The sequence below is a fragment of the Ctenocephalides felis genome, unplaced genomic scaffold, assembly GCF_003426905.1.
Source record: "Ctenocephalides felis isolate EL2017-DRISC unplaced genomic scaffold, ASM342690v1 CF-g0.4_SCAFFOLD_03571, whole genome shotgun sequence".
NCBI lineage: Eukaryota > Metazoa > Arthropoda > Insecta > Siphonaptera > Pulicidae > Ctenocephalides > Ctenocephalides felis.
The window spans coordinates 29,780,133-29,799,822 of NW_020539725.1; the positions used below are offsets into that span (position 1 = coordinate 29,780,133).

A 19,690-nucleotide genomic window follows, 5' to 3' on the forward strand; every position below is an offset into this window, starting at 1 on the left:
GACAAAAAATTGTATCCGCACAAAACACACACACATCATTTTTTCTGGGGTATGCCAAAATGTTCAGAATCATCTGAAACGTAAAGATATGCAAAAATTTTCATTTTAGATTTTTGAACAATTACTATAACTCATCCCACGAGAAGTGAAATTTTTTTATTATATTGAAACATTTATGGAATTGCTTTTCAATAACACAGTCTACTACAAGGATGAGCAACCTTTTTAATTCCTGGGCCGCATTTAAATTCTAAAATTTTGTAGCGGGCCGCACTTATCAATAGTTTACAATGCTTAATATATACTAATAAACATAAAAAAAAATAATACAAATTAATGAAATTAATATTAGTAATTAATGAAACAAGAAAAGAATATATTTAAGAAAAGAAAAAATTATGTATGTAAATAACTCGTCTAAAAGTTAAAAAATTGTTTAATAAATCAGTATATTTATTTTGAGTGATTTTTTCTGCTCTTATTAATGATCGTCATTTAATCAAATAAATTTAAAATTTTAATTTTAAATCTATGATTATGCTAATGTAGCACTACAAAAACATATATACTACATAATAATATGCGTGATTTTTTATATTTGATGGTGTCTTATTTATAATGTTTACTAAAAATAATAAGCCTAATTTGCGCAGTAATACACAAGTAAAATCGTTTCATGAAATTGATTTATATTACAAATTTGTATATACATTATATAAAACTAAGGCATTTAAACTAGTAATTTAATAACTATTATAGTCGTAATTAATTTTTTTTCAAAAATGGTAATTACAATATTTAATATAAATATCTTACTCAACAATAAATACTTTTTAAATATCATTTTGCTTATAATGTATTATTAACAAAAAGTTTTCCATAAATCAAGGCACCGTAACTGGTATAAAACGGCTTGGGTCGCCTACCTTAGGATCAAATCTAATTACAACTTTGTCTTTTCCATCCTCTCCGACTTCAAGGAATGAATTCCAGTCTGCAAGGAAATATAATCCATTCTTCCTTGGTGGCGGCAACTCTTCGTCTATCGTCGAAGGATCGATAGGAGCACCAAATGATTCTTCTAATGCCAAGAGGTCTGGTTTTGCTGTTGTCGTGGTAGTTGTCGTTGTGGTAGGCGTAGAATTGACAACTTTTGGTTCACTCTCAGATTGTTCGCTCAGTTGATCGCCAGATTTATTATTGCTTAATAGATCAACTTTAAATATTTCTTCGGTGCTATTAGGTTGCTGGCGCTTTATTTCATTTTTATTCCAATCTACATTGTATCTGTCAGAAAGTGGATTTGGTCCTGATGATAATTTAGAACGATCTCTACTTCCTATACCTAGGGCTTCCAATTTGTCAGCTATAGAATCTAAATCCTCGTTAGTTAATGTGGTATTGATATTTTCTAATTGTTTTACAGCTTCTAACAGTTGAGTTAGTTTTTCCAAACTTATTCTTGTTGTATTTGCCGGGCTGAAAACATTTTTATTTGTTGGCTTGCGAGGAGCAGTAGTAGTAGTAGTAGTAGTAGTAGTAGTACTAATCAGTTTACGATTTACACGATTCTGGGATAAAGGCGATTTTGGTAGCAAGCCAAAATCAGAAAGAAAACTTTGCATGTCTTTAGATAAATTTAGATCAACTTTAGGTAATGGTCGGAATTTTGCATACGTCTCTGGCCTCACGCTGGCTACGATCAATTTTTCGAATGATTGTGTGGTAAACGATGTTTTTGGCAATTCTGTTATTGGTTGCGGTGTTACTGTAATAATTTCTTCAACATGTTCTACAATTGTTTTCTTAGATGTGGGCGGACTTGATTTATATAAGACTGGTTTGAATCTGACATAGTTGTCTGGGTTGATAGTTGGGACAGAAAATGGTCTGCCTGTGGATTCGATCTGAGGTTTAGATTTCACAGTTGAAGTAACATATACTGGTGCATTTCTAATAGTCGTTGAATCTTCAAACTTATCTTCATCTGAATATTTATGATTACTATGTCTAGTATCAGGGCCAGCATCATAATATCTAATACTTCCTCGTCCAGAAGCTGGTGCAATAATTCTAACTTGATCCTGATTCTTCATGACGCCTCTGATTCCTAAATTGACATTAACATTGAGTTCATCTCTAGTTTTCTTATCCTCGAACGAACTGCTGGTAAGATCAGATAATTTTTCAATATCTATATGAAATTGGTCGTCTTTATTTGTAGTAGGCACTTCTTGTGGTTTCGGTGTTGTCTGTTTTACATTATTTTTAGTAATATCTGTAAATTCGGTGATGTAGTCATCAGACTCTTGTGGAATATTATAATTGTTACTGTTGCTATTGACAGGATTCAATTCTTCGTTATGACTCTCATAACTTTCAAAATCGTTACTATTCTGAACATATGCAGAGGTAGATTGCTCAGTCGGTTTTGTACTGTCTGGTAAAACAACGTATACGCCTTTATTATCTGTAGTTTCAGGAATAGATGTTACTTCATCATGTGAAATGTTATCGTTATTTTTATTCTCGTCTAATAGCACTACGCGTGTATTCGCCTCATTCACTTTTTTATTAGTCTTCTTGATATTTCTATCAACAATTCCGAATGTTTCCAAAATAATCTTTTCGTCACTATCATCATTCTTGGGATATTCGGTCAATTTATCAAGTTTTTTGTGGACCGTTCCACGTTTATCCAGGTTTTCAAAAGTAGGAATTGCCGTTGTAGGAACTAAATCAATTTTTGTAGTTGGTACAACTTGCTTCTCCACTTTTTCAGCACGTGTGACATTATCAAACAGTGCTAGAATTTCCGTTCTTGTTAATCGGGGCAATGAAGGATCTTCGGCAAGGAGTCTTTGGACTTCTTCGACCGTGTCATTTACGTCGTCATCGGAGAATTCTGATCGCAAACCGTCGGGGATGTCGTCGTAGGTCAATGCGTTGACGGCGTAAACTTCGTTGCGGGCCAATCGCCTGTGCAATGGTGAAACACTTTCGGGATAAGAACGGCCTTCGACAATCGAGGCGAAAGTTATAATCGGCAGTATCAGGCAGAGATAATTTATCGGTTTCTGGAATGGATTAAATTAGTGTTAACTATCAAATATAATTATATTTCTATTATCAGTAAATTATGTATTTATCATTGATTATCTACGAATTGGTTATCTACGAATGTTTATCTACGAATCATTATTTTTACATTTTTAGTGCACTATATGCTTTGGATATTTGTTTAAAAAGGTTAATTTAACTTTTTGGGGACTGCCACCTGAGTGGACAATCATACTCTGTGAGACACAGGCTATTTTATAAACAATGACTCAGTTTGCATCGAAAAGTTAAATAAATTACCTATAGCAGTGATAAACAGTGTTGTATTTTGAAAATAATTTTAATTTAGTAGTATTTTTAGCCTTTTTCTTTGCTATATAGTCTTTTTTTAATATTTAAAACGACCGAGCACTTTTAAATATGGCAAAACGACTGGTAAATTTTGCGAATTAAGCAGTAGTGAAGATGAGTTTCAAATAGACATTCATACAGACGATTCTCCTTCAATAATCAAGTTTGACATACATCAACAAACACCCCGATAACAAATACCAAGCAATATAGGGCATCCAATAGATTATTTTACTTTATATTTTACAAATGAATTTTTAGACAATATAATAGTAAAACCACAGCACAAAAATAAACAAATATACTGACTAATCAGTGGCATGTTCTAAATGCGAGAGAAAGAAAAAGGGATTGTATTGTCTGTTCTGACGGAAAAGTACTAGGGGAAGACGGCGAACAACATTTTATTGTGAAACATGTCAAAATCATCCAGCTATGCATTTTGAAAATTGTTTTGAACGTCACCGTCTTTATAAAATGATCAAAAATAAATTAATATTATAAATGTATGTCCTTCAATGATCCTTCAAATTTTTATCAAACAAATTGCATAACATACACAATGAAATCAAGTTACAGCCGGTACAGTAGATTGTTTTGAAATCGGTGCCGTCCCGTAAGTGTTAATAATAGCGATTTGATCATTTGTTGACAATGTTTCAGAGAAACGTGGATTAATTTAAATTTTATTTAAAAATTGAATTCATATTTTTTTGATAATAATTTAAAAAAAAACAAGTTCTCAAAATTCGAAACAAATCAGGTACTAGTTCTACAGAAAAAGATGCATTATTTAACATTTTCAGAAAAGGCTAGATCAATTAAAGAAATTCAAAAACAATAGACAACTGCCAAGGTTGAAATGAATAAAACCATTATATACCTTTCAGAATGTTTTAAAATTTAATGTTGGCAAAGAAATTGCATCAATAAAGTGGAGAAACGAGAAATTGAAAAAATTGAGTTCTATCTAATATAACTTTGGGAAAACCTGTAGTACAAAGACAGAAATTAGTGAAGAAAAAGGTCCTGTAATAGAATATGGAATAAATAAGTAGTAATAATAACAAACACACATCCATTTTTTCTGGGGTATGCCAAGATGTTCAGAAACCTCTAAAACGTGAAAAAAATTTATTTTCAATTTTCAGCCCATTACTATAACGTAATGGATTAAATACATAGTAAATTCGTAACAATTGTATTTGGTAATACATATACATATATATATATATATATATATATATATATATATATATAATTATCTAATACTTATAATTATCTAAATCAAATTAGTTATCAATTATATAAATATTTAGAAATTTTAATTATTTATATATATATGCGTAAAAAAGCAAAAAATGTTTCTAATTACACATAAATATCAAATATTATACACAGTTGCAAAACAGAAATGCATTATATTATATAATTTATAAATTCGTGTCAATTAACATATATACATAATATAGAGGCCAATGAAAAAAATACTAATATTAGATATTATGATGCAATATTTCATTAGCATCGAAGTTCAAGCACTTTCACTTGACCCATCATCATCAAGTTTAATAACAATGGTGGGCAACCTGTCAACAGTTGTAAACAGAAAAATGCAAATCATTCGATTTTAATAATATTACTTACAATCATCAAATTATGCAACAATATTTTTTTTAATTTTTCATGCAACCCAATTGATAAAAATATAATGAACTATAATGACATCAAAGCGCAAATGCTGTGCTTATTATATCGGTTGGGATACCTACTTGAGCCCTAAATATTATATGAGTTCTATAATTTATATTTAAAATATCATAAATAACATTTATGATATGATTTACTATATATAACATTACTATAAATAACATTATGAGGAATATAAAACGTTTATACCGAAATGTAAATTCTGGCAGATTATTACATAAATCTAAATCACGAGTCCCAAATGATTCGTATCAAATAGTTTTCTGAAATCAATTTAGTTTATTTAGTAAGAAAATATTGCAAAAAATTCAAGCTTCGACTGTCAACTGAATCGATGTTTCCGTTAATAATTAGTCAATGCACTTTCCAATTGACTAATCATCAGAGTGGTTTTTACATTTTTAAATCCGGACCAGGATGTACTGATGAAACTAATGTTTTGCAATGTAACTAATGAAGAATTAGCATGACTATTATTTTCTCAAATTATCGAAACAATTGTATATTATTTTAAAACATGGTTTGAGAAGTTTTGAAGAAATTCTTTTTTAATTTTTTTTTTTTTATTTTTGAACAACAATCAGAACCAGATAGTCCTATAAGCTGTTGTGCTGATTTGACTTAATACTAGTATGTTTGACAGATGGCAACCCAATCAGTTGTCACATCTCTTTATGATATATATTATTATTACAATTTCTGTAATAGGGCGAGTATTTTTATTGATGCAGCAATGCCGGGTGAGGGCTATTTTCACTTGGAAACATATTACTATCTATATTTCCAAGTGAAAATCCTTGCCACTGCTGCCTGACAACAGATTGCTCGAAGTGGGTATCGAACCCGTGACCTCTGATTCAGGTCCCATCGCTCTTAATCGCTTACCTACGCGCGAGCCCTGAAGAAAATTTAGACAAAAGTTTAAATCGGCACAAATCACACATATAAACAGAATCTTTAAATAAATATTTTTGAAATTTGACAATTGCAAATGTGATAGGTACCTACCATCATCTTTTTATTAAAAACTCTAATGTTTATTGATATTAAATCATTCTATCAGTTAGATAAGATATTGACAGATCACAAAATTTATTTTACCAAGAATTCCCGATGACCAAGCAAAAAAATATTTATGCAACGAACATCACGAGCTATACTATTCTTCTATGTTGTAATAGACTACCATCATCGTATGAATATAAGGAATAGTTAATATTATGCCGGTAGGTGTATCATTACAGGTAAATTTGAATCCCGTTCAAAGAATAACGGATACCTTTCACTAACTAACCAAAGATGCACAGGTCAAACTTCCAGTTAGAAAGTAACTTGTTCCATGAGATCAAACGGAATTGGATATTCTTTGCAACTGAACAAGAAGATGAGTTCACATCCGAGAGAATGGCGATAACCTTTAGGAGTCCTTTTAAAACAAGAAAGAAACTAGTGGTGCATGGCATCGTGCCTTAAGGCAAATTTCTGGAAAATACCTGATAATTTGATGTTCATATGTCTAATGATCATTTTAGACCACCAAATATATTTTTTTTTATATTTTTCTCTGTATCTCCAAAACCGCTAGACTGGCCTACTCAAAAATTTTCTTCATTTCGCCAATACGAATAAAATATTTTTTGAATCGTTCTAATCGGTTGATTCATGCACCCGAAATCGTGGACAAAAAATTATATCCAAAAATATATACATACACACACATACATCCATTTTTTCTTAGGTATGCCAAAATATTCAAAAACCTTTGAAACGTAAAGATATGCAAAAATGTTCATTTTCGATTTTTTTGCGATTACTATAACTTACCCTCAAGGAAGTTAATAATTGCTCCAAAAGAAAAAAACTGTTTTTCTGTTTGTTTGGTAAAATAGAAAACTGCTTGTTCAGTATTTTGTTAAAAAAGCTACGAGAAAATAGTAAAAAAAAATTTAATTATGTGTAAACCTTTTAAGAGTATGAAAAACTATTCTATGGATGAAATTAATTTCATATTGAGAATTTGATCGTATAAAATATTTACAAATTTTTGGTCTCATTTTAGTCTGTCTCATTTTAAAACTAAAAAAAATTGTTTGAAGTTTTAATATTATTAAAAGATTATCAAAATCTTTCCTATAGGAATTTAAAAATGATTTATTTAATTTTAATTTGTGTTTACTGTTAATAGATATTGCTCATTATTTTTATTTATCTTATACATATTATATTTTATTATTAAATTTCCAAAAATAGATTTATATTTTTTCCAGAAAATCCAATTATCCATGCTAAGTTTTCAAGTTATTAAGTTCGACATTTCAAGTCATTCTGCAATGTTTGACTCTAAACTTGGCAAAATTTGATATATTAAGAACCATTGTTTATAATTTAGTAGCTACCAGCTAAATTTTTTCGTCCACTATTTAGTCAAAAATCTAGAACCGATAAACTTAAAAATTGTTGAAATTCAACAGTTGAAAATCGTGTTGATTAGGTTTTGATACACATATCGAGACGTTTTTGTAGCTTTCCTTAAGGCAAAATGCTAAACACACCACATTTATTATATTTTATTATATTATTTAAATGTTCCTGAGTCCGAACCCCGCTGCCGACAACCTGACATCGTGCAGCAGCGATGTCCATTTTAACGCTTGAAAATGTAGATCAAAAATATGTTTCTAATTGAAAATAGCCTATTTCGCGCACTGCGCTGTGAAATGGCAATGGGAAATCTTTCACACTATTCTTCTCTGACTTGAGTTAGAGTTTAACACATGGACCTGCCCTAGGGCAGTACTACCCATTACTTATTATATGACTTAAAGTATACGAGTAATGATTAAGATTTATTACAAAACTATAATCGCTAATTTTGCTAACTGATATATTTATTAAATAATTTATCGTCCTTACATTGCTTTTCTTATATAACTTATAATTGTTTAACCATTAACTTACAAATGTTGGTAATAAATCATTATCGGTTTTAAAAAAAAAACTATAAAAATCTTTGGTATCAATTTATTCCTATATTTAGAGAATTTAAATTGCATGTGTATGCTTGAATTAATATATTTTGTTGAAATTAACCTCAATATATTTTTATCAAAGATAAACAATATTACAACTATTATATTTATTCTAAAATAAAATCGTTACTATGAAGCATTGCAGTAAAAACATTTGATAATTATAATTCATTTTTACTCGATATACATCATTAATATCATTAATCAATTAAGTGCATGGCATAATGACAAAAAAAAAATATAAAAAGTTGCATTCACCAATGGTGTTTTCTTCTCATCTCTAAAACTATTTAGTGTCATCACTCAACAATCGTACTAGGTTTCGCATTCTCATTTCTCAAATTGCTAATTACGATTGTAATTATGTCTATTAAAAATCTTCTGATTATATCAGCACAGATTGTATTTAAACGACCTTTTATTCTTCAGACAATGCACTATGTTATTTTTTACATAAGAATAAACTCTAACATCTTCATGTGTCTACTTATTGTGATGATGATGGTATAGAAAGTGAAAACAATTCGTGTGTAGTATATATATTTAGACATGTACCGTTTTGACATTTTGTAAGTAAAATGATTCTGGTTATGTTGAGATGAAATACAATAGCATTTCTATAGAGTAGTATTTTAAACACGTCTCCAGTTATAGAAATATAGAAAGGAAATGAGCTTAATTTGCTTGTCACAAACCTGTCACTTATTGTTATAACGTATTATAAGGATTTATGTTAATGAATATAAATCTATTTGTTCACGTATACGATAATAATCATATTCCAATTTTGTATAAAATTACTTTTAAATCATAAAATGACAAACCTTGTTTAAGTACAATTAGAAGTTCAATCAGAACTTTTTTTATTAACTTTCCGTTATCAGATATTTTATAGAGATTTTCATAATGTGTACACATTTTGTGTAAATTTTTTTGGGTTTCGTAATTACGGTACGGGAAGTTCCAGCAACTTGCCTTAAGGCACGATGCCATTCACCCCACTAGTTATTTTTACTTTTAACAAATGAAAACATCCTGAGAAGAGTGGGAGAAGAAAAGACTCTACTGAGCACGATCCTGAATAGAAAAGCAAACTGGATCGGACCCATTCTACAAAAACAGTGCCTTCTACACGATATTGTGAAAAGTAAAACAGAAGAAATAAAAGGATTTTGAAGAAGAAGAATACACGATACTGAAAGCAAAGCACAGGAAACATGGAAGCAAAGATTTAAAAAGGAAAATTCATAAAAGTCAATAAAATACCAATAATGGTAATAAAAAGGTAATGGGAATAATGAAAAGGGGAGGAAAAGAGAATCATTTAATTTGTGATGGCTCATACCCCAGACCTGGCTTTGGCCAGACTACTGTTTATTATTATTATTATTATTATTACTATCTTTAGGAACGCTTTTATCAGGCAATTCAATGATGGTCTCCTAGATGACCATTTGTATTTCAAACTGATATAATTTCTGCTTCAAAATCCACAAAACGAAGTTTGACTCAAAACACGTGATAATGAAGTGATTATGCAAGCCATGCAAAAAAATATATTACTTGGTGATATATATTCAAACAGTGCTAAAAATTCTCAAGATTTAAACATTTTTAAAACTAACTTTAGTAAAACCCCGTTTAGACAAAGTCCCAGAAACCAAATCAAAGACGCGTCTTATGCGAGATTAAGCATACAATGAAGTAAAAATACTATGTGGGTTAGTGTGTAAAATATTATGAGGGATAGTGTATATTGTATTATTGTTATTATTATTATTTGTGTCCAAATGTTGAGAAATGATATGAACTTCGAGTCTTTAAAAATAATAACTTCTGAACAAAAAGATACTTTACTCAAGAACATCTCGTAATCACATATGAAAGCAACATATCAAAAAACATATTTATGTCACAATGTACTCAATTTTGTAGATCATGTTAACAATTATCTTTTTCAATTGCGCTTTAAAACGTGCTAATCGACACCTATAATAACGTATCAGTTGCGGAACCTTTTATGTATATTATCGCACGAACTTTCCCGGAATGAAAAATATGCGGGTAAAAGTATTTTTGCAACAAATATGTAATATTTCACACAGGTTTTGTAATAGGCCATTGATCTTTTTTAATTGTTCGTTTATGTTAAAAACAATACAATAAGTTTATGAGATTCTACATTGTATGTATATATGAATTCGTATCGGTTTCGAACAAAGTTATTACGTTGATTTTCACATTTTATAATTTGTTCTAGATATCCGGTGAATCAAGTTCTAAATGAATTGATAATTGTTCTATTTAAAATTGAAGGAGCAACTAAGATATGGGAGTTCATAAAGATTCTTTAGTATCCGTTTTATGGGCGAATTTTCTTTCTGAAATTTATATTGATTCATTGATCCAAGATTGGAGTTTGAAAAAAATCATTAAGTTTTTATTGGAATTTTGCCCTTAAAAAAATTATATGAATGTCCCGATATCTGGAAATAATCGAATTAATCAAGAAGAGATCTATTGACAATTATTTTACTACCCAGATTCAGCCAATAACAAAGAAATTGTTGAATAAACTAAGGGTAAAAATAAGGGTAAATGAAAATAGTATTTACAAAAATATGTGAACTAAATATGTTAACACTCTTTTTTAAGTTTATGTTACCAGAAAGTTAAGATTTTCTAGACTAGGCATCTTATTTTAAGTGGCAGACAGAAAAGGGTTAAAAGTTTATTATTGTTCTTGGAGCTAGCTTATCTGTAGATCTGCAGTAAGAGCTTTGGTCTTGCAACCCACAGTCCCAACTTCGATATCGATACGCACTTCAAACAAATAGTAGATCAAGCAGTAGTGATATCATTTTTCACTTGAAAATATAGATAAAATGATTAAAACTGAAAATAGTTCTTCTCCGGAATTAATTTAAAAATATATCATTTATATTATAGAATTTCTAATCATACAAATGTATGAAGTATAGATGGGCCAATCGTTGGGTTGCCTTCTGAAACCGCCAATTTAGTTAAAAAGTATCACAATAGCTCATAGGACTCTTAAGTACTATTTCCTGTGTAAAGAACAAAAAGAAATTAACAACAACGATTTCCAGAAGAGTTCTAAATACTAAAACGTCAACAAACACATTATATTGTCAATAATACAGAAATAGGTAGTTGTAACATTTTATTAACTTCCCGTAGGGCAAGTTATAGTAATCGCAAAAAAATCGAAAATGAAAATTTTTATATATCTTTACGTTTCAGAGGTTTCTGAACATTTTGGCATACCTTAGAAAAAATGGATGTATGTGTGTGTGTGTGTGTGTGTGTGTGTGTGTGTGTGTGTGTATGTATGTATGTATGTATGTGTGTGTATGTATGTGCGGATACAAATTTTCGTCGACGATTTCGGGAACACGGATCAACCGATTTGAATAATTCAAAAAACATTCGATTCGTATTGATAAGGAGACGTGCTGATTAGTTTTTGGCAAAGGCAGGTCAAGCCGTTCCGAAGATACGGGGCAAAAAGTTCCGAAAACGGTAACTCAGTTTTTAAGAGAACGGAGCGTCCGATTTCAATAATTCAAAAAACATTTTATTTGTATTGACAAGATGAAGAATCGATACAACTTTCATGAAGGTAGGTCCAGCGGTTTCGGAGATATAGAGGAAAAAGTAAAAAAATGAGCCATTTGGCGGTCAAAAATGATCATTAGACATATGCACATCAAATTATCAGACATTTTATAGAGATTTTAACAATAAGTATACATTTTGTTAACATTCCTATGGGTTCCGTACCAATGCTTATGCGTTAGACAGCGACGCGGCGCTTACGCGCTTTATATTTTGTCTCTATGTAGTTAAAGCAGTACGATTGCTTTGAAAAAAAAGTTCAGATCTTCCACAATATGTCAAAATAAAGAAAAAAAAAATTTTTTTCAAAAAAAAAAATTTTTTTTAAAAAAATTTTTTTTAAAAAAAAATTTTTTTACAAAAATTTTTTTTTTCAAAAAAAACTAATTTTTTGTCCAATTTATAGTTTCTCAAAAATCTTATTTTTTCAAAGTAATTTTTTTTCAAAAATGTTAATCGTTTTAAAAAAAAATAATAATTTTTGGTACGGGAAGTTCCAGCAATTTGCCTTAAGGCACGATGCCCTAATTGCCTCAAGACAGAATTCCACTTACAGCTAGTTTATTACTTAAGATGCGATTGTTACACATGTGATTGATATGCGTGTCTGTGAAATCATTCGTAAACCATATATGCGATAACAAATCAATCATTGTTGAGAACGCGTGACTAATTTTACTATTATGGAAATGTTTGAATTTCTATAGACAATATAAATATATATATATATATATATATATATATATATATATTGTCTTAGTATATGTATGCCTTTCCTTATGGTTATTCCCTGTTGACGCTTTGCCAAAGAAAGTGACTTAGGTGTCAAAACACGCATTTCAATCAGAATTTATTGATCAAAAACGTTGTAAATTTTCCCTTCATTATTCAATTTCTTTCTATCGCATAAAATTCTAGTAGTAAAAAGTTTTTACGATACTTGCATTTAAAACATAAGAAACCTAATCGCAATATTAAAACTTAGCAGTATTTATATTTAAATGTGTTTGTTGGCTTACACCACCTAAACATCAGAACTAACTTTCCACTTCGTGGTTATTTGATAAAAAATTAAATTCTGATGATGGGAAAACTTTGTATGAATTCCAAGGATTTGAAATAATATGATTTTCAGAAGGTAAGGAAACAACATAGTTTACTAAAATGAATATTTGGGAGAAACTGGGCTATAGACTGAGAGGACTTGGCCCTTATTCTTTATAGATTGCTTCCATCTCAGGGGCGGAAAATATAAGTATTATAAGGACTTTTTTAATTGATTTTTGACTTTCGATTTACATCATTTGGCCATTAAACATATTTTATAATTTAGCTATACAGTTGTTCAAGTTCTATATGAAACATTGGTACTTATACAAATATGATACAGAATGATGATTCAATAATAAATTAAACATATTATTACTATTAGTGATTGTGATAGACTTGGAACAAACTTAACCACGTAGACGTATGCAAAATCAAAAATAATTCATGTTTTTTTTACAAAGTATTTTGTTTTTATCTTATATTTAGTGATTTTTTAAATCAATTTGCACTCTGTATGTGTATATGCTTTATATAGATACAAAAATTTATTTATCTATTAAATTTACAAGTTTTACAAGAAAATTGGTTTATGTGATTATTTCTTAATAGTTGATATAGTTTAAGCTGAAGAATTACTCTGCATGACCTACCAATAAAGTTTTTATCATTTCGATGGCCGATGTTCATACTAAAACTGTGAATGTTCCACAATGAAAAATTTCATGTGAAAAACGTATCCAAATAATTGGGAAAATAGTTTCACCATTTTGTTGAAGTTTGATGATATTAGTACAATCTATATCAATCTAATTAGTCGTATAGCCACTGAAATATTTAAATAATAGCTGGTTTGTTAGCAAATTGTTTTACCTATTTATATTTATTGAAAATTAAAATTTAATTTATCATTTATTATTAACTTATTCAGATCTGCCTAAAATATCATTGACTTATCATTAAATATTATTCCGTATTATCTTCGTCAAGCTCCAATAACTCAAACAAAATAAAATCTCTAATAATTTATGAATTATTTATGAAGTCAATTTTATTGCACAAGATTTAAACAATTATACATAATAATTACGGAGTAAAAATTATAGTACGTATTATTTAACCTAAAATATAACATTATTTAGTTTAGAATAAAAATTGTTACTAAAATTGCTTACAGAATCCACTATGTGGGCATTAAAGGTCTGTGAAAAAATATTAATATTTTTTATTTTATTCAAATATACAGATAAGATTCATAGCAAAATACATCTCACTGAAGAAATTACAACTGATCCCACCTAGTTATTAATTAAAATTAATAAAATTAAAGAAACATTTTTTAACTTAAATTAGTCCACTACAATAATTAACACACCAATGTTCAATTGAATAACTTCAATAATCAATTTTATTTAAAATAAATGGATTATTGGATTTATTATTATTAATGATGCATATAAGTTTCGGCAATTATTTTCTTTGAAAAAATCAATTACCCGAAAATATAAAATAATTTGAGCACACTTTTTTCTCTCTAACTCTAAGTACATAGTTTATATAGTTCAAACGATTTAGGATGATTTGAATCGTCGAGAAAACATAAAAATAGCAAATCGGATTCTCTGGAAAAAACATAAATTCCACTTTCAAAAAGTTAATAAATAATTCAATATTAAATTAAAACTAATTCAATCATTTATTCAATTCTTTCAAATACTATCTTGAAAAATTTAAACTACTCAAATTAGAACCAGTAATTACACTAATTCTGTTTTATTACATGGAGCGATTAACAACTATTATTTACAATGGCAATATGATGTATTGCAAGTCACTCTAATTATTTGTTCGTTGCTCGTTTGTTATTATACTTTCAATTGTGAGATAATTTGATTTATAAACAATATACATTTCATGGAGAAAACTGTTTGGATATTTTTAAATGGTGTTTTATTATATATTTTCTAATTCATACTTTTTTGCATATCATCAAAATTAAGTTTTTGAAATTCGCCGGTAATTTAAAATAATTGTTGTTATTTAGACTTCTAATTTTTACTTAATATTATGTAACAATTTCTATAATAACACCGTACCAGCTATATGTTATATTTTATATAAATTATCAGCAAACAACTGAGTATGTAGAACAAAATATTTTTTTCTAAAATAACGTATTTATATTATTTTATTTTATTTATTTTATACTAACTGAAAATTGGTTCCAAACAGACCTGAAACAGGAAATTACTAAAAAAAAGCTAAAGGCAAATTTGAATATTTAAATTATTTGATTATTTGATAAAATTCAGTTCCAAAAATATAAAATAAACTGTCGTACTGGAAAAGTGCACAAGTACACAGATTAAAACCTTCAAGATCTTAAGAAGAAATTCATCTAGAAACTCATTTTATATGGCTCTGATTATTTAACATTATTTTTATGAATATTGTAACATTTTTGATAAAAGACATGGAAAACCAAGTCTTATTTTTAATTTTAAAGGAATTTTACAAATAATAGCTACATTATTCAACTAGATATAAACTTCATGGATGCATTTTTTACAGAAATTACACTGTAAATAACTTAGGTCTGGTACTTTATCAGAAAATTTGTACAGAAATATTAATTAGCAGAGTTAGGAATAACTATGTCTTAAATTTATCTCTTGTAAAATTGTTTTTTTTCACTTTAATTTATTTTTCATTTACTATTTTTTATTGTTCACATTTTTGACAGGGTTAAGTTGGTCCTTTTTACCCCACCCACGTGTAACATTTTATAGAGGTTATATATAAAACTGTTGAATCTAACTTAAAATTAACAGCCCAGAGCTCAGTAGAGACTCTATATATTCTAAGTCATTCTCTACTCTATATTTCAAATCAAAATTTTCAATTGGAATATTACCAAATTCTCAAATAATTATTGAGATGAACAAATACATTAGAAATCTATAACCACAACAATTTGTTTATTAAAGTGGAACTATTTTTTTTAAATTCACGACCAATTTAGGAATCCATTATGCTAAGAAACGTTCACTTTCGTTTGTAAGAGCGATAAATCGCATGATTTGTCAAAATCCCGATCACAATTTTAAAAGTAATAATTTAAATATATACGAATATAGGAAAAGTTACAGACTTTAAAACGAATGCACAAAAAATGACTATTTCTTATTAAAACAATTTCTTGCCTCGGGCAAGGTTTCGCTCTCCGTTGACCCAGATTCTCGATAAACCCGACTATGTTCTTCAAATAGTTGCAGACTCGTTTTCTATATACAATGACATTTATATGACCGATAGATAAATGAAAAACAGAATTATGATATTTTCAAAGTACGTGTTTCCCTTGAAACTAAGAGGCAATGACTTCCCAGTTTTCACAATTATTGCGAAATTCAACAGGAAAACTGCAGTAAAATAACAAACTTGGACAAACATAACTTCCATACATCCATAATTATTAAAAAAAAATCAAATTGCGTGTATAATGATATGAAAATATGATATAACAAGTTGTCGTAGGGCCGTAATATTTTAGTATGATCTAGAAGACTATGGTATCTACCGTCAAAAAAATAATAATAAAAATCGACAAAAAAATTTTTTAACACTCTTTCACAAGAAAACGGCCCGGCCGATCTCTACCAGAAACTAGTCAGCACGATTTCCAACCAATATCTTTCCAACGGTTTTTGAATTTTCAAAATCGATTCAGAATTGCGGGCTAAAACGCAGACGGAAATTTTTTCACTTTTCTGCGATTTATAAAGAAACGGCTTTTTGAAATTTAGTATCATTCGATTCAGAATGGCTTGAAACCTCGAGAAAACATAAAATTAGCGAATCGGATTTTTTGATGAAAACATAAACTTCTCCTTCGGGAAGTTAAAATATCAGTTTTGGATTTATCGATCATCTTTTTATAAATAATTTAACTATAACGTATTTATTTAAATATGTATATATCATATTTTCATACATATTGAAACTTATTAAGAGTGGAGCATAAAAATCTCAAGAAAGCAGTTGTTTTCTTTATTTTTAGTTATTTTCTTTACTTCAGTATATAATTATTATAAGTACGAGATAAGATGATATAATACATGATGAAATATGAGATAAGGCCCTTCATTTTAAGTCGGCTTAATTAGATTTTATTTATTTCCTTTTCTTGTAAACATATATAAACGTCGACTTCTAATTTATAATCTACTTCTCTACTTGTATAAAAAATAATTGCAACTTCTTATTAAATGTATTTCCCTAAAAATTCATGCAAAAATCCTACAATTTGCAATCATATACTGCACCAATATCAATTGTAGACCAAGACGTTTTTCTGATTTTAAATTGGCAAAGTTTAAAGGCTGATATTCAGCCTTATCTAAAATAAGTAATATATCCAGATAGTCAGCTTATAAGCCAAATAGAAACTGCTTGTTGTCCGTATTGTCAACATTTTATGCCAGGAAATTAATTCAATTCCAATGATATTATATGTTCCAATTATTGCTCATAACGTCCATCCAAAAGTGAAAATGATGGAATAATTGCACAATGAAACAAGGGCAATTACTTCTGGCAATGAAATTTATATGAAGATTCAATAAACAAATTATTTTCAAAAGTGTTACGATACAATAACAACTAATTAACCGTTAATTAAATCAGATATGAAAATGTTATCTACTAATAATCATGATTTGTAACTTCTGTAAATTATTATTTGCAACTACATATTCGTCGCTAATATGTTAAATATTATTATTATCAAATTCAATCCAAATATCACAAAATAAGTAAATCTATCACTACTTTTTCACAACTTTATATAAGAGTCATTTATCATCATAAATATAAAATCATGCTTTAGAAAAAATGCATAATGCATTAAAAAAGAAAAGTATGCAAAGTAAACTAAAAATTCTAAGAATCGAAATTCTAAGGTTTAACTAAAATGAACTATGAATCTAATAAAACTATAAATACCATGAGTATTTTTAAAAGTTTTACAAAAATTATTAAACTAGTGTAGAATCAAGCAAGCTTGGTAATTGAGGCAGAAACAAAATGACTTGTCATTTTTATATCATGAAATTTTATAATTAATAAATTTTATATATTTTTATTCAAATGGAATTTATATTTTGATATACATAATTATTTCCACCCAATTACTTTGGGTATATTATATTACTTTTTCTTCGGATTAATATAAGTTCTTCTTTTTGGTTTTAGAGCAGAAATCATAAAGCAATTTTTTCGACTTCGTGTTACTTGAAAATTTGTTCTGATAATACATACGAGGTCTGTTCAAAAAGTACCCGTATATTTGGTTTACATAATATAAATACCTTACTGCAATTTTATGTAATTTTCATGTGCAACAATGTGAAGCTCGTTTGTGTAAACAATACTAAACGATTTTTATATCAAATTGGGAAATGCATGTTATGTCATAATATAATCTTGTTTCACAAAAGGATATAAAGAGGAATTGCACAATGAAATATAGCTGCAACATATTTATATTCCAAATTTTAAAATAATTTAAAACAACTGTTTTGTAAATTATTGAATATTACAACTAATCTTACCAAATCATAAATAATTAATTTAAATCTTAATTTATTTTTATCGAGTACAAGACAGCAAAAAAAATAATGCAAAAAATGGCAGAGAAAATAACTGTACTGGATATGATTATGAAAAATAAAGGAAACAGGATTGGAAAAAAAAAATATTCCAAAAACGATCGATAACTCGAATATGGCCTTTGCCAGAAACTAATCAGCACATCTTCTTATCAATAGGAATCGAATGTTGTTTGAACCATTAAAATTGGTTGATATTTGCGTTTGACAACGTGGACGGGAAATTGTATTCATACATACCTACACACACATCCATTTTTTTTAAATTATGCCAAAATGTTCAGAAACCTTCAAAACATGAGGATATGCAAACATTTTCAATTTCGATTTCTGGACGATTACAATAACTTACCCTACGAGAAGAATACATTTTTGAATTCATAAGTTTCCTCATATCTTATTGGTGTACAAAATAATAACTAAATGAAAGAATCAAAATTTCAAATTGCCTGATACTAATTTACGTTTTCTGAAATTTGCCATTGAATTTTTAATTTTATTGTAGAATATTAACCCATTCGCTGCCAAGCCCAATTTATATGAGGTCATTTCCTTTGCCAATCATATTTTGAGTGTCATTATTATACACATCACATAATCATTTATAGAAAACTAATGCAGTTGGATTTATTTGCTATAATTTATAATTAATTTTCTTATAAATTCGCCATAAAAAATGTTTTTTTTTTGAAAAAAAAGTAGTATTTTTCAAGTTTTTTGCATAGTTATTAACATCAAAACCCAAGCAATTAACAGAATATTATTATATTATTATATAGAACTTCTTGCTTTGAATTCTTGTAAATAATTAATTTGTAATACATGAAACTTATTATCATCATATTGCATCATATTACAATCATATCATGATTGTTGCTAAAAAATCAGATTCCTGCTAATTCAAAAGCCTACAACATGTTATAATATTTTCAAAGTAGGACGAGTATACTCGTCTTGGCAATGAAGGCTATCCTGCATATTGCTTCTATATAATTCATTATTACTTCAAAAGTTACCACTTAATTTACAATATTATTGAAAATATTAACTTGTATTAGTAAGTTTTTTCTATATAACCGAAACTGAAGTCGTATAATTCTGTATAATCGAAACTGAAATGATCTAGAGTCAATTATAAAATTCTATGGAGTGTACAATTCTGAAATAATAGTATTGCCTCAATTA

The 19,690-nt window shown here is 28.3% G+C and overlaps 2 protein-coding genes across 3 annotated transcripts in view; one reads left to right on the forward strand and one right to left on the reverse strand.

Annotated features, from left to right (window-relative positions):
- LOC113385900 (putative uncharacterized protein DDB_G0279653) overlaps positions 1-19,690 on the forward strand; it is a 92,272-nt gene that overhangs the window by 27,136 nt on the left and 45,446 nt on the right. The window lies entirely within an intron of this gene.
- LOC113385103 overlaps positions 885-19,690 on the reverse strand; it is a 53,093-nt gene continuing 34,287 nt past the window's right edge. The window contains exon 2 of one of the 2 annotated variants that reach the window (XM_026622911.1): positions 885-3,077. In XM_026622911.1, the coding sequence (XP_026478696.1) occupies positions 885-3,077 (2,193 nt within the window). The remainder of the gene's footprint in view (positions 3,078-19,690) is intronic. The other variant, XR_003367965.1, reaches the window with a different exon arrangement.